Genomic DNA, 14,915 nt, shown 5'->3' on the forward strand with positions numbered 1-14,915 from the left:
TAAATCTGGTGTGGGCATCTCCCTGCCTATCGGCTGCGACGCTTCAAATCTCGATCCGGTACAGTGACTGGTGCCTCTGTCTTTCTGTCTGAGTCTATGTCTCGTTTTTTTCATGTCTAATGCCAACTTTGCTCTCGTTTTTCATACCGTGAGCACATACACACACACGACGCAGAGATCCCTCGTGTAGCCTTAAACAAACTGAAGGTGCAAACGCTGTCAGCGAGCACTTATGCAGGCCGGCAACACACCCAGCCGCCTTTGTCTCCCTGGTGGTAATGTTTACACATCGCACCAGGTATTTATTTGAGGCTGAGTCGGCCTAGGGGAGGCGCAGGACCTACATACAGGCTGACACACATATTCGTGCGTCGTCACATACGCGCACACTCCCCTACAGGGCTGAATTTCTCTACGCACATTTGCCGAGGCACTGCCTACCAACTGGAGCAGGCGCGTGGCGATCATTTGCCGCAGCCATGAGCGACAGGTCCACACGATGTGGTGTGCCGGGTACAGACCTTGGCTGACATGAAGCCCCTCGGCTCACAGCGACTCTGTGAGGTTGATCCCCCATCATCTCACCGCTCGCTAATCTCGTTCCGTTCCAACACGCTCCTGCACGCTTCTCGCTCGCTGTGCAGATTTTGATGTTCCCCATCTCACTATGTTGTTCATCTGCACATTTTAGGCGTTATCGTTTTTTTTCTTTCTTTTATCTCGCGCGGTTCATTTTTGTGATGGGTCTCATTTTGGACCGTATTCTTTTTTAAAATGACATCTCCTCGGCATGGTTTTATTTATTTGCTATAAATTATTATCTATTGGAAACGCTCAACTAAATGTCCACGATCCGATGTTTTTATTGATTTCAGTGCATATATAATGGGCGAGACGAGCCTACCTTAGTTCATTTTGTTGCGTGATTAAAATGACTTTTACAATGTGTGCTTTCAATTAAGTAAAAATCGGGCACACCGCCTCTAAATACTCAAGTTAATAGTGCTCTCACGTGAATACAGACGAGCGTGCAAACACAACCACTCCACCCCCGCCCGACACGGCGTTGATCGGAGGCCTTCATCCAGCAGTGGATCGAGAAGAGGCTGTCAAGTGAAAGTGATACTTGGCGCTCCGTCACAGAAGCCACTCTCGTAGACGAGGCTTTGGGGGGCCGTGGGAGGTCCCTGGGGTTATTGTTAGCGAGCGACGTCACTCGTTATTCACTCATTTAAGTAAAACTGTTTAGAACCATTGATTATTTTGGGTGACTTAAAACAACGGCAATTCCACCACCCCTAGAAAATACGCATCCTCGCTCCAAAAAAAAAAGCCAGGGTAAATATTTACGCTTGCCATTTTAACAAACAGACTAACTAAAAAGTAAATAATGAATTGATTTAGAACGCGAAGGTGGGGATGTGCGTACAGCCGTGTGTGCGTTTGTATGGGCAGTGGGAAGAAAGTTATTTCATGACCGCTTCACCTGGGCAGCAACTCTAGAAAGTTGTGTTTAGTTGTATAATTTGTAGCATATATGGGACAGCCCGAAAACACGTGGCCCCCTTTCGGTGTGTGGCTCCAAGATCAGAGCTGCCCCGTCTTTTTTGTCCACGTGTTTCAAGCGAGGCTGATTATGCTCACGTTATGTGGCTTTGTTGAATCGATAAGCAACAAAGCGAGCCTCTTGGCTACACATATCCAGACACGGAGTGAATAAGGTGACACTCCGTGCGTGAGTGCGCGTAACGCACGTAACGAGATGTAATCTCAGATGAATCTGTAACCTGACAATGTAGTCCCGAACTTCGGGCGTCTGAAGTGACGACCTCTCTGTGCGTCCGTGTGTCCATCCGTACGTCCGTGTGTCTGTGTGTCGCTGCGTGTGTCTGTGTGTCTGTGCGTCGCTGCGTGTGTCTGTGCGTCGATGCGTGTGTCTGTGCGTCGCTACGTGTGTCTGTGTGTCGCTGCGTGTGTCTGTGTGTCGCTGCGTGTGTCGTGTGTCTGTGTGTCCGTGTGTCACTGCGTGTCTCTGTGTGTCTGTGTGTCGATGCGTGTGTCGCTGCGTCTACAGAAGCGCGGGACAGCGCACAGGTGCTCGACATCCGCCAGGCGTTCCGCCGATCGTGAGTGCCGTCCCCGCCGACTCGGGCGGTCGCGATACGACATCATCACGTTTCACGATACGACATCACGTTTCACGATACGACATCACGTTTCACGATACGGCATCACGTTTCACGATACGACATCACGTTTCACGATACGATATGATATAACCCAATACGGTATTATTATGATGATACGATATTACTTTTAATTGAATGCTATTCAGCAAAACGGCCGATACGATGATATCATATAATAACGAATGATAGTTAACATTTGTATTTATTTGAGCACACCTCAATCAATGGCTGGATGAAGGCCTCCCCATGGCGTGTCGGTCATGGAGGTTGTTTGACCATACTTCACCATGCTCGTCAGTGCGGGTTGGTTCAAGTGTGGGGGCGCGGGGGGCCGATGGGGGGGGGCGGTGAGGGGTGGGGGGTGACCCCAGACCCCAGACCAGTACAGATTTGGCCGTAATCGACTCCAGTTTTTCAGTTTTCAGTTTCATTTATTAGGCATAGCCCTGTGAGCCATGCGGCTCTTGAATCGGGTGCAACCGCAACAAACAAAAACATGAACAAGAAACATCTTGAAGTGACTTCGTGCAAACAGAAAAATCCAGGAAAAAATAGCAAAGTCTTCCAGAAAAAGCACCGTGCATCAACCCTGTGTGCAAAAATCCCAGTGGGATGCAAGTCAAACAATAACAACCATAAGACAATTTAGATTAAAGTTACCAGTCTAACTCTGTACTACAACAAACAAACATGGCTAAACCGAAACGTTTTCTCAATCACCAAAATAAAGCTATAAAAACAATGTAACAGTGATCATAGGAACTGTGATTCAAATGTAACAATAAACGATATACATAACATGTACGACCAAACTTTGCAGCTATAGCTGGCAGCATTTAGTCACTCCATAACAGCAGGAGTATCAGTAGGAGTATCAAAGTATCCAGGCCACTGCGCCACCTCCGACGTGAATTGCTTCATTGTAGACACCCGCAATGGCAGCGTCCCTCTGCCCAAGCTGGGCTTTTGAACGGCGATCATCCCCATCCCCTCCCTTCTCCACCCCGAGACCAGCGGCGTGAGTCCCACACCGCCGCCGCACGGCAGCTCGGCTCCGTGTCGCACGCCTGCGATGCCAGCGCTCTTTCGAGGCGAGGGTTGGTGGATTGCGTTAGAGAGATTGTTTTATTGTTGTTGTGTAGAATGCGCACGCGAGGCCGGGTCTGCAATGGGAGCCCGGGCGAGTGGGATCGTGAATCCCATTGTTGTGTTTGACACGGAGCAGGCTTTCGAGACCAATATCATCCACAATAGAGGGGGAGTTGTTTGGGTTAGTTTGAGTAAATATATAAATGTGTCGTTAAAACCCGCCACCACCCGACACAGCCAGCGAGTACGCGTGACGAATTGGCCACGTTCTGTTTACGTGACAACCCTTACTCGTTGGCTGTGTCGGGTGGTGGCAGGTTTTAACGACACATTTATATATTTACGCGATCTAACCCCCCCTCCCCAATTGTTGTGGTAGGTGTCCTCCACCACACCATAGCGAACCACTACGCTCGCAAACTCTGAAGGTTCAATTTCGATTTAAAGCTTTCGTGACTGCAGGGAATTCATCTTCTTGGTTCTTTCGATAAAGTCACGTAGAGTGGAAATAATAAAATAATAAAAATAAAACATAATAAAATTATTCTCACGACGTTTCGGCCACAACGCAAGCAGCCGTCCTCAGGTGGAGAGCAGGTCTGTCGAGTAGACAGAGTCTGAATGACACACTCCAGGCTTGCACGGGCATAATGACTTTAAACCCCCCGCCAAACCTCCTATGCATTTCACAAGTAGTACTAATCGCATATCTGCATTTCCCATAAATATGCTAAATTCCTCTTGATATGTAAATTATTTTGTCAAGACGCCCTTCCCCCCTCCATCCCAGCTTAAATAGTCGCTCCAAGCCTGGAGTGTGTCATTCAGACTCTGTCTACTCGACAGACCTGCTCTCCACCTGAGGACGGCTGCTTGCGTTGTGGCCGAAACGTCGTGAGAATTATTTTATTATGTTTTATTATTTTAATTTTATTATTTCCATTCTGAAGGTTCACTTCAGGGGTTGACACCCCCCGGCCATCCCCTCCCGCTCTATTTGCACGGCGGTGTTGTCCCGCGTCCCACCGCGTCCCAGTGAATTCAAACCGCACGAAGCGAACTTTGGGTGGTAATAGGTTCGCCGCGTTTGCGACGCGGAATCGCACGAAAGAACGAACCCGCACGGAGCGCAGCGAAAACTTGCATCGTTATTATTGTTGTTGTTTGTTGTTGTGGTTGTGTTGTCCGTGTGTGTGTGTCTGTGATGGCAGGAGCGTCATGGGAGATGACGCAGGAGAGTTGGACTTCAGCGCCCTCCTCAAAAAGAGGTACGCGCGTCGCCTCCAAGACTCGCCGCCTCGCTGGGTCGTCTCACACATCGGGGATCTTAAGGACCCCGCGTTCGCACCCCGTGGCTCCGTCTAGAGCCACGTGGCTCCGTCTAGAGCCACGTGGCTCCTTTAGAGGCGCCGTCCTCGGGGGCTCATGGCGAACGCAGCTTCATTCGCGCCCTCGTCAGCTCGCGCATCGCATTCATTCTGTGCTCTGGGGCCCTCGCTGTACTAACGGAGCGTGCTCTGTCCGTGTGCCGCGCCTGCGTGTGTGTGCGTGCGCGCATGTGCCTGTACGTACGTGTGGCTGTGTGTGCGCGTGTGCCCGTGCGTGTGGCTGCGTGTGTGTGTGCGTGTGGCTGCGTGTGTGTGTGCGTGTGTGTGTGCGTGTGGCTGTGTGTGTGTGTGGCTGTGTGTGTGTGTGCGTATGCACGTGCGTGTGGCTGTGTGTGTGGCTGCGTGTGGCTGTGCGTGTGGCTGCGTGTGTGTGTGGCTGTGTGTGTGTGTGGCTGTGTGTGTGTGTGCGTATGCCCGTGCGTGTGGCTGTGTGTGTGGCTGCGTGTGGCTGTGCGTGTGGCTGCGTGTGTGTGTGCGTGTGGCTGTGTGTGTGTGTGTGGCTGTGTGTGTGTGACTGTGTGTGCGCGTGTATGTGTGTGCGTGTGGCTGTGTGTGTGTGTGCCCGTGCGTGTGGCTGTGTGTGTGTGCCCGTGCGTGTGGCTGTGTGTGTGTGTGCGTGTGGCTGTGTGTGTGCGTGCGTGTGGCTGTGTGTGTGTGTGTGCGTGTGGCTGTGTGTGTGTGCGTGTGGCTGTGTGTGTGTGCGTGTGGCTGTGTGTGTGTGCGTGTGGCTGTGTGTGTGTGCGTGTGGCTGCGTGTGGCTGTGCGTGTGGCTGCGTGTGGCTGTGCGTGTGGCTGCGTGTGTGTGTGGCTGTGTGTGTGTGGCTGTGTGTGTGTGACTGTGTGTGCGCGTGTATGTGTGTGCGTGTGGCTGTGTGTGTGTGTGCCCGTGCGTGTGGCTGTGTGTGTGTGCCCGTGCGTGTGGCTGTGTGTGTGCGTGTGGCTGTGTGTGTGCGTGCGTGTGGCTGTGTGTGTGTGTGCGTGCGTGTGGCTGTGTGTGTGTGTGCGTGTGGCTGTGTGTGCCCGTGCGTGTGGCTGTGTGTGTGTGTGTGCGTGTGGCTGTGTGTGTGTGCGTGTGGCTGTGTGTGTGTGCGTGTGGCTGTGTGTGTGTGTGTGCGTGTGGCTGTGTGTGTGTGTGTGGCTGTGTGTGTGTGTGGCTGTGTGTGTGTGCGTGTGGCTGTGTGTGCGCCTGCTCTGCCTCCCCTTGCTCCTCATGCTTCCGCTCCCCTGCGCTTCTTCTGCTTCCGCTTCGCGCTCCACGCCGCTGCCGTGGCCGCCTCCTCTCGGTGGCACCGCTCCGACTCACGACGCAGAGGAGGGTGAGAGGGGTCGTGGGGGCGGGGGGGCGGGGGGGGGGCATGAAGTGGGGGGCGGAGGTGATCCCCCACTGTCAGGGTTCTATTCAAGAATGTTAACATTCGGAACTTTGTCCCCACCCACCGCCTCCACCTTGGCAAGTTTCCACCTGTCACTAATCCGGGTGGTGGCTGTAGTGGTGGTGGTGGTAGTGCTAACGGGGATGGTGGTTGTGCGGGATGTTAATGGTGGTTTGCGCCGATAGTTGCGCTGGTTTGTTTGACCATACTTCACCACGCTGGTCGGTGTGGGTTCGGCGAAGGAGGACTCGCCGCTGGCGTTCGCTGTGGACGGGAATCTACCGCGGCTGCCGAGTTGGTGGCGCAGAGCATGAAGCGACGACGTCGCCGCCGCTCATGGCTCCATGACGAGTGCTCGATTGTAATGAGCCCCGTGCACCCTTTGACCTCTTCACGTGAACAAACCTCGACTCCCTCCCCCGTCCCCCGACCTCGGGGGTCGGCAAACTGCGACTCAGGAGCCGCATGCGGCTCTTTAAGGAATTCCTTCGTTGACATTCTTTGTTGAGGGCCGCCGTCTCAGTGTTCACATTGCATTGCGGCTCTCGAAAAAAAGTTTTTTTTTCTCCCACCGAATTCGATAAAAGATGCCTCTCTTCTTGCTCTTTTGGTTTCCGATCCGTGCCCTACTCGATTCCTTCGTCTCATTCTCTTCTACACCGCCTCCTCCTCCTCTCCGCTGCATCCTCCTAAATCTCCTCCTCCTCCTCTCCTCCTCGCTCCATCCTCCTAAATCTCCTCCTCTCCTCCTCGCTCCATCCTCCTCCTCCTCGCTCGATCCTCCTAAATCTCCTCCTCTTCCTCTCCTCCCCCTCTCCTCCTCACTCCATCCTCCTCCTCCTCCTCTCCGCTCCATCCTCCTAAATCTCCTCCTCCTCTCCTCCTCGCTCCATCCTCCTCGCTCCATCCTCCTCCTCCTCCTCCTCTCCGCTCCATCCTCCTAAATATTCTTCTGCTCCTCCTCCTGCTGCTCCCCTGCAGAGAGCTGAAGGAGGTGCAGGAGACGGGTCCCGACGAGGACGTCTTCAACCTGCTCAAGAGCGCCAACCCGCACGACTACGAGAAGATCGCCTTCCAGCACGGCATCACCGACCTGCGCGGCATGCTGAAGAGGCTGCGGCGCATGAAGGCCGAGAAGACCAAGAGCGCAGGTGTGCGTGGGTGTATGTGTGTGCGTGTGTGTGTGTATGTGCGAGGGGTGTGGGTGTGTGTGTGTGCGTGGGTGTATGTGTGTGTGTGTGAGGGTGTGTGTGTGTGCGTGGTTGTATGTGTGTGTGTGTGAGGGTGTGTGCGTGGGTGTGTGTGTGTGTGTGCGTGGGTGTGTGTGTGTGTGCGTGGGTGTATGTGTGTGTGTGCGTGTGCGAGGGTGTATGTGTGTGTGGTTGTGTGTGTGTGTGTGCGAGGGGTGTGTGTGTGTGCGAGCGGGTCTGTGCGTGTGTGCGTGGGTGTATATATGTGTGTGTGCGAGAGGGGTGTGTGTGTGTGTGCGATATGTGCTCGCTAACAGCACTTGCCCCTACAGTCTGTCAAGGCTATACGGGGGATCTTTGTCTTGTGAGGGGATGTGTGCGCGTGTGTGAGGGTTTGTGTGTGGGGAGCGGTGGCGCAGCGGTTAACGCACTGCGCTACGAACCCCGGCGATCCGAGTTCGATTTCCGCTCACGGTCAACACCAGTCACCGTTATATGGAACGGTCCCGGGCCTCCCCTAAGTCGACTCGGCCTTTAACGAGTTCCTGGTGCGATGTGTAAACATCAGCGTCGGGGGTGGTGCTGGCCACCCACACCCTTCGTGTGCCGTGCCGGCCTTCATAATTGCTGTTTGCTAACAGGACTTGCCCCAACAGACTGTTAGAGGCTATACGGGGGATCTTTGTCTCGTTCTCTGAAGCTGATCATGGAAACGTCTCCGTTTGTCTCTTTCATTCGCCCCGTGCAACTCAATCATCAATGACACGACCGACTGACCGACTGACCGACCGACTGACCGGCCGACGAAATCAACTGACCGATGGACACAGCCTTCCTCAAGAAGCTCGACCCGGCATACCAGGTGGACAAGGGCTCCAAGGCGCGCTTCGTGGTGGAGATGAACGACCCCAACGCAGAGGTCAAGTGGCTCAAGAATGGCCAGGAGATTCGGCAGAGTGGAAAGTGGGTCCCCCCCCCTATTTATCCCCCCTTCCGATGTCTCCGACGATGGGAGCCCCCTTTCTCAGACCCCTGAACTCCCGCCACCTCCCCCCAGACGAGGTTGCCAGCTGGCCTGTTTTTGGTCGTTCAGCATCGCCTCTCTTTGCGGTAGCTGCTTGTCCTGGGAAATCTGCCGGTCTTCTCGGGGGCATTCAAAGTGAATGTTTGTCAGCTGTGTAAAAAGAATCATGATAATGATACAGCACTTAAACTCACACCGCATTCTGGTCCTGTAAGATATTCTTCTCTCCCACATGTTCCGTTGTGTTGTTATAGCTAAGAGGTGGCAACCCAAGGCTAGATCCCCATATCCCCCAGACTCTCACATACGAGGGGATGATACCAACGTGCCCGCTGATGTTAGCCGGGAATCGAACAAAGCTTCGCTGGGTTCATACCGCATTGCGCTAACCACTGCGCCACCGCTTGCTCGCTCGCGTTGCGCTACGAAAAAATCTGTCAACGCGATTCATCTTTCTCAAATGAACATTGAGGCATTGGTGCTCATGTCCCATTAACGGCCTTGAGCCAGCGGTGGAAATTCCTCCTTCCTATGGCAGGGCGCGAGCCTAACCACAGGACAATTGCTGTTGACTTCCCCACAAAGTTGTACTTTACTTTATCGACCCCGGAGATATGATGGGCTGGGTGAACCCCAACCCCCCCCCGCCATACCTTCAAACCAAGATTTTATCTCTCAAACTCGCGATCTGCGTGCCGCTAAGCAGTTTGTCGAACGCACGGCGGCATGCAATTTTGCCCCCGTCTCCCTCTCTCTCTCGGCACGAGAGCTCAATGGACGCGTGCCCGCCGACAAGCGAGGTGTCCGTCGTTGGCTTCTGCGAACAAAGGGCCATTTTGTTTGCTCCAATATAAACGCAAGAATAATAATAATGATGATGAAATATTGAGTAGGCATAAGGATTTATAAGTTACTTTGCCAATATACTGCTGGATCAAGGGGAGCCTCAGACGCAATAGAATAACGTTGTTTCGGTAGTGTACGATGTATGTTAAAGGGACGAGAATAACCGTGTAGCACTATTGAGAATGCAAAGGCGCAGGGCTGCAATTGCCTACTAGCGCCACTGCTGACGGAAGGGGCCCCCCACGAAAGGAAGCTTTTGAGAGCCCCCTCTTATAGGGTATTTGGCCTCCTCTTCCACCGTCACGTGTACCACGCTACCATTACCCAGCGTGCAATGTACACTGAGTGCGCTAAAATAACGTGATGGAATAAGCGCTCTCTTCTTGTCTTGCAAGCCCTTTGCCAATCCGCTCCTGGGTGAAGGCCACTCGCTGCACACCGTGCCGGTCACGCGGGTTGTTTGACCATACTTCACCACGCTGGTCAGTGCGGGTTGGCGAAGGCGGCCTTCGGGACATCATCGCTCGCCGCCCACGCGGTGTCTGGGATCCGAGCCGACTTCACCGCGCCACGCTGCTCCACGCTTGCTTTTGATGTTTCCATGCGCGAGCGCATGTTCCGGCGCCGTTCGTCAATAACGCTTGCTCCCTTTCAAACAGCGGCAGCGGCATCAGCATCACCATCAGCAGCATCAGCAGCAAAGGGGAGAGAGAGTCTGGGTTCTAACGCTGGGTGCACGTGCGCAGCGGCTATATCACGCCTGGCTCGGCTGCACTAACGCTTTGCTCTGTCGTGTCTCATCCGCCTGCGTTTGGATCGCCGCTCCCATCACCTCCCCCCGCATGTCCTTCTGTCGATCCGACAACCCCCGCCTGTGGCAGCAAGTGAGTACTGCATCCATTCTCTCGGTTTGGGCGCCACGGTGGCGAGATGTGAACTTCCTCGCCTGGTGGACAGGAGTGCGTGGGTTCGATCCCGACACCGGGGGTTTGCGTGTCTATCTGTCTGTCTCTCTCTCTCTCGCTCCCGCGTGGATTTTTCTCCGGGTCCTCTGGTTATTCCCTCCGCATTTAGAATCAAGCCTTTAGAGTCATTGGCTGCTATAAATGTCCACATGATAAGCCACTTCGTCGAACTATTATTTGTGGTAGGAAAGGTCGCTTCTGAAAAAAGCGCTATATAGCTTAGTGGGCCTTACCTGGTAAAATATAAATAGTTTTCATGGTTTGTATAGAGTGGAGAGGGATCCGCACGCGTTTATCAAACGGGTGCAGAGGTTTCGCCGGTACTTACAGCCAGCAAGCATCATCAGGCAACTGCCTGACATCTGGAGAGCGATGCTCACGGAGCAGAGGTTGTGTCAAGTTTGATGTGGTGCACGTGACTGTGTACGGCTGATTCCAAAGCTTGGTTCGACATTGGTTTCATAGTTTTGGAAGGGTTGGTTGGTGGTGGCAGTGGCAATGATAATGATGATAACGATCACGACTTATTATTGGATGATGAGAATGATAATCACGGCGAAGGTGACAATCATGATAATTGTTGCTTGTTTCTGCCGCTAATGATTTATTATGATGATTGAATATAGGCGTAAATAGTTGTGATCGACGAATGATATTTAGAATTAATGACTCTAAATAATTAATGAGTCACAATGCGGGATTGACTATGGGGAAGAACAATATGGATGATGATGATGATAATTATTGAGAAACATCGTCCTTCACGATATTCTTAAACAGATAGGGAACTCAGACCGCACACACATACTGTATACACAAACAAAGATCCCCCGTGTAGCCTTAACAGCCTGTTGGGGTAAGTGCTGTTAGCGAGCACCTACGAAGGCCGGCACGGCACGCAAGGAAGTAGCTGTCCAACAACACCACCCCCCGGCCGCCTTTGTCTCCCCAGCGGCGACTCTTTACGTACCGCACAGGGTACTCATTTGAGGCTGAGTCGACCTAGGGGGAACCCCAGGAGTAGATTCCCACGCACGCGTTGCCCGCTACGCCCCGGCTCGTGTCTCGCCGAGCCACGCGACGTCACACCGCTGGCTCGGAGTGCTAGCGCGCTGCTGCTGCTGCTGCTGCTGCTGCCCATTCTGCCGAGCCAGGTACATCATGGAGACCAAGGGCAACCAGCGCATCCTCGTCATCAAGAACTGCAACTTGGCCGACGACGCCGCCTACCAGGTGATGGTGGGCGACGAGAAGTGCAGCACGGAGCTCTTCGTCAAAGGTGCCTGCGGCCACGATCGTGGAGCCTCGCTCGCTCGCTCGCCTCCTCTCGACTGCGCCACTCTCCCCTGGCTCTTACCCTCTCCCCACGCCCCTCCACTCCTTACCGTCCCTCCCCTGCTGCCCTTGCGCGACCCCCGCTGTGCCCTGTTACGGTCACTCGCACCGCTCCCGCCGTCTCAACCACTCTACTTGTGTTGCCGCTTTTTAAGCTCTGTTGTTGTGGAGAGACCGCGCCTTGGGCTAAGGTGCGAACTCTCTCTGTTTAAATACAAGATTGTAATTTAACACACGATCTCCCCCACGTGTTGTGATGATCTCCCCCACGTGTTGTGACGATCACCCCTACGTCAGTTTAACACGTCGGCTTCCGCGACCAATATTATTCATCATAAACGTGTTTGGGTTTAGATCGCGTTATTTATAAATGTGTCGTAACCCTCCACCCACCCGACACGGCCAATCGGCAAAAAAGTGTCACGTTGACAAAAGACAAATAGTTCACTGCTTTAGCCGACCGGTGTGTTGAGTGAATCCACAACATTTACAGTTTGAGTAGTTCGACGTTTCGCTGGTAATTACATCCAGCATCATCAGGCAATTCGCCGGAATGGTGAAGCTCCCCTCTAGCTTCCGGTCTTATATAGAGCAGCAGCAGGGTGACGTCATCCCCACGTGTTGTGACGTCATCCCCACGTGTCGTGACGATCTCTCCCCACGTGTTGTGACGTCATCCCCACGTGCTGTGACGATCTCCCCCCACGTGTTGTGACGTCATCCCCACGTGCTGTGACGACCTCCCCACGTGTCGTGACGTCATCCCCACGTGTTGTGACGATCTCTCCCCACGTGTCGTGACGGTCATCCCCCACGTGTTGTGACGACCTCCCCACGTGTTGTGACGTCATACCCACGTGTTTGTGATGATCTCCCCCCTCGTGTTGTGACGTCATCCCCACGTGTCGTGACGTCATCCCCACGTGTTGTGACGATCTCCCCCCACGTGCTGTGACGATCTCCCCACGTGTTGTGACGTCATCCCCTTGTGTTGTGACGATTTCCCCCCACGTGTTGTGACGTCATCCCCCCACGTGTTGTGACGATCTCCCCCACGTGTCGTGTTGTCGGCAGAGCCGCCTGTGGTCATCACGCAGGGCCTCGACGACCACTCCGTGCTGGTCGGGGAGCGCGTGGAGATGATGTGCGAGGTGTCCGAGGAGGGAGCTGCCGTCAAATGGTAGTGACGCGCACGCACGCAGCGTCACCCGCGCTTCACTAGCTCTGGTTTTTAGGTTCTATTTTGCCACGGGTGAAAAAAAAAAAACACTTGAGAAATAAATTCTCACCATTGGAACCTCATTTGCCAGTAGCAAATATGATCATTGTTATTTTTTTGTTGCCAGATAAAAGGGTAAAAAAACAATTATCAAATAAATTCTCATTTCCGATTGGGGGACCTGTTTACGTCATAGAATCCTGGTTCCTACAGCCCCACCACTAGCCCTTCTCCCCCAAAAAATCACGAAAATTATTCAAAAAACAACCGTGTAGACTGAAGACGGTCACGTTCCGACTGGCAAGGTCGTGCAGGGACACGGTGCTGTTACAGCCCGGCACAAAGGATACAAGGCGAATAGATCGTGTCACGTATAGCAAACACCAACAACAACAACAACAAAATAACCATTAATTGATGAAATGTTGCAAAGCAGAGCGATCGATCAATCGCGTGTACACTCGAAAGGAAATCTGAGGTCCAAAAAGCGACGTGAAGTCGGACGAGGATGGTCATGTTTTGATCGCGAGCATTCTCGCTCGGTTGCTGCAGAGATTAGGAGCCGTGCCCGGCCGCGCGGAAGGAGTTTAAACCCAGTTTGGTTCTCGCATAGCGGGGGACGTTGAGCAGGAACTGGGGTGGAGCTTCGAAGGATACGGAACTTTACCTGGGGGATTCAGCGATCGGGGTAGCGGGGATCACCTAGCCCCCTCTACAGAGGTAATCTCCATCGCCCCACTTGCGGTTGCTCGCTGAGCTGCAATGGCTTCCGGTTGCTGAACGAAGACACGGTACGATCGCGCTCGTTACGTGTAGCGCTCGCCACAAATGAACCACAGTACCTCGCTGCTGATCTTGTCAAGGAGCATAAACCATCATCACGCAAACTCCGGTCATCCTTGCAGCAGCAGTAGCAGCAGCAGAGACTTTTAGCGAGCCACCGAGCGAAGACGGTGGTCACCGCATCGCGTGGCACTTTTGGATGCGCTTCCGTGGCCGTCTGGAACGCTCTTCCGTCCGATATTATGAATCCGCTGGAGCTGTGCACTTTTAAATCAAATGGATTGGAAACTCATTTCTTTAAAACAGCTTTTTGCGTGTTAGTTTGCTGCCCTTCCCCCGCACCTCCAATTAGCGCGGTTGGCTACGTACGGTGCGAAAGAAGTTCAACACACATACACACATACCAACTCCGGCTCGCATCCCTCGGCCGGTAACGGTCGACGCTCTCCTCGGACCCGGCGCGAGAGACAGTGAGCGAGGTCACCGCGCCCCACGTGAACCCGGCCCCTTGTCAAGTGGTAACACTGCCCTCTCTCGGTTTTGGATGTTAATTTATCATTTAACGTTTGTCATTCATCATACAGCACACACATGTGTGTGTGTTACCCCCTGAGAAAAATAAATGTCAGCCCCAGCTCCACCCACAATTGCCCCAACACACACACACACACGGAAGATTTCCACTCGCCTCAGATGTTTACTCGACATTCACTTGTATAGGAGCCAGCGATGAGATTATTCTAAGAAGAATTATTGTTATACAATATTATTATTACGTGCAGAAGCGAGATCAACTTCGGTATCACAGGGACATGAGGAAGGACAACGGCTTGGGGAGACCATTGGCCATGACCTATCCACTGCTGGATAGACCATGGCCGACGACCGATGATGAACGAGCACGAAGCACAAAACTTAGATGACCTCCGTCTGAGCGCGTGCGAGGGAACGTACGCGATCCCGGACACAATAACGTCTCCGTGTCCCCGCAGGATGAAGGACGGCGTGGAGCTGACCCGCGAGGAGACGTTCAAGTATCGCTTCAAGAAGGACGGCACTCGCCACTGCCTCATCATCAACTGACGCCACTAAGGAGGACGCTGGCCGCTACAGCGTGCGCACAAACGGCGGCGAGTCCATGGCTGAGCTACACGTCGAGGGTACGGACATCGCACGCGCACACGCGCATACGCAAGCGCATTGCACGCACACTCGCACGTGTGTGCACGCGCACTCGCACGCACACACGCGCGAACGCACGCGCGCACGCACACCAACGGACGCACGCACACCAACGGACGCGCGCACGCAAACCAACGGACAGACGGACGGATGGACGGATGGGAGGGAGAGGCACTACAGATGGACGGACGGATGGAAGGGGATGAACGGACAGACGGAGGGATGGACAGATTAAAAATGGGACGGACGTACAGATGGACGGATAGACAGACTGGTGGACGGACGGACGGACTGATGGATGAATGGATGGGACACAGACGGATGGACGGATA

The 14,915-nt window shown here is 53.6% G+C and overlaps 1 protein-coding gene across 1 annotated transcript in view; it reads left to right on the forward strand.

Moving 5' to 3' along the window:
- Positions 1–14,915, forward strand: part of LOC133350231 (myosin-binding protein C, cardiac-type-like) — an 82,391-nt gene that overhangs the window by 23,391 nt on the left and 44,085 nt on the right. The window contains 8 exon segments of the mRNA XM_061564344.1: positions 2,075–2,126; positions 4,490–4,546; positions 7,021–7,190; positions 8,060–8,192; positions 11,219–11,343; positions 12,474–12,579; positions 14,394–14,481; positions 14,483–14,561. Coding sequence (XP_061420328.1) covers positions 2,075–2,126; positions 4,490–4,546; positions 7,021–7,190; positions 8,060–8,192; positions 11,219–11,343; positions 12,474–12,579; positions 14,394–14,481; positions 14,483–14,561 — 810 coding nt within the window.

The sequence above is a fragment of the Lethenteron reissneri genome, chromosome 33 (genome assembly GCF_015708825.2).
Source record: "Lethenteron reissneri isolate LAM-NWPU_2019-01 chromosome 33, ASM1570882v1, whole genome shotgun sequence".
In the NCBI taxonomy this organism is placed as follows: domain Eukaryota; kingdom Metazoa; phylum Chordata; class Hyperoartia; order Petromyzontiformes; family Petromyzontidae; genus Lethenteron; species Lethenteron reissneri.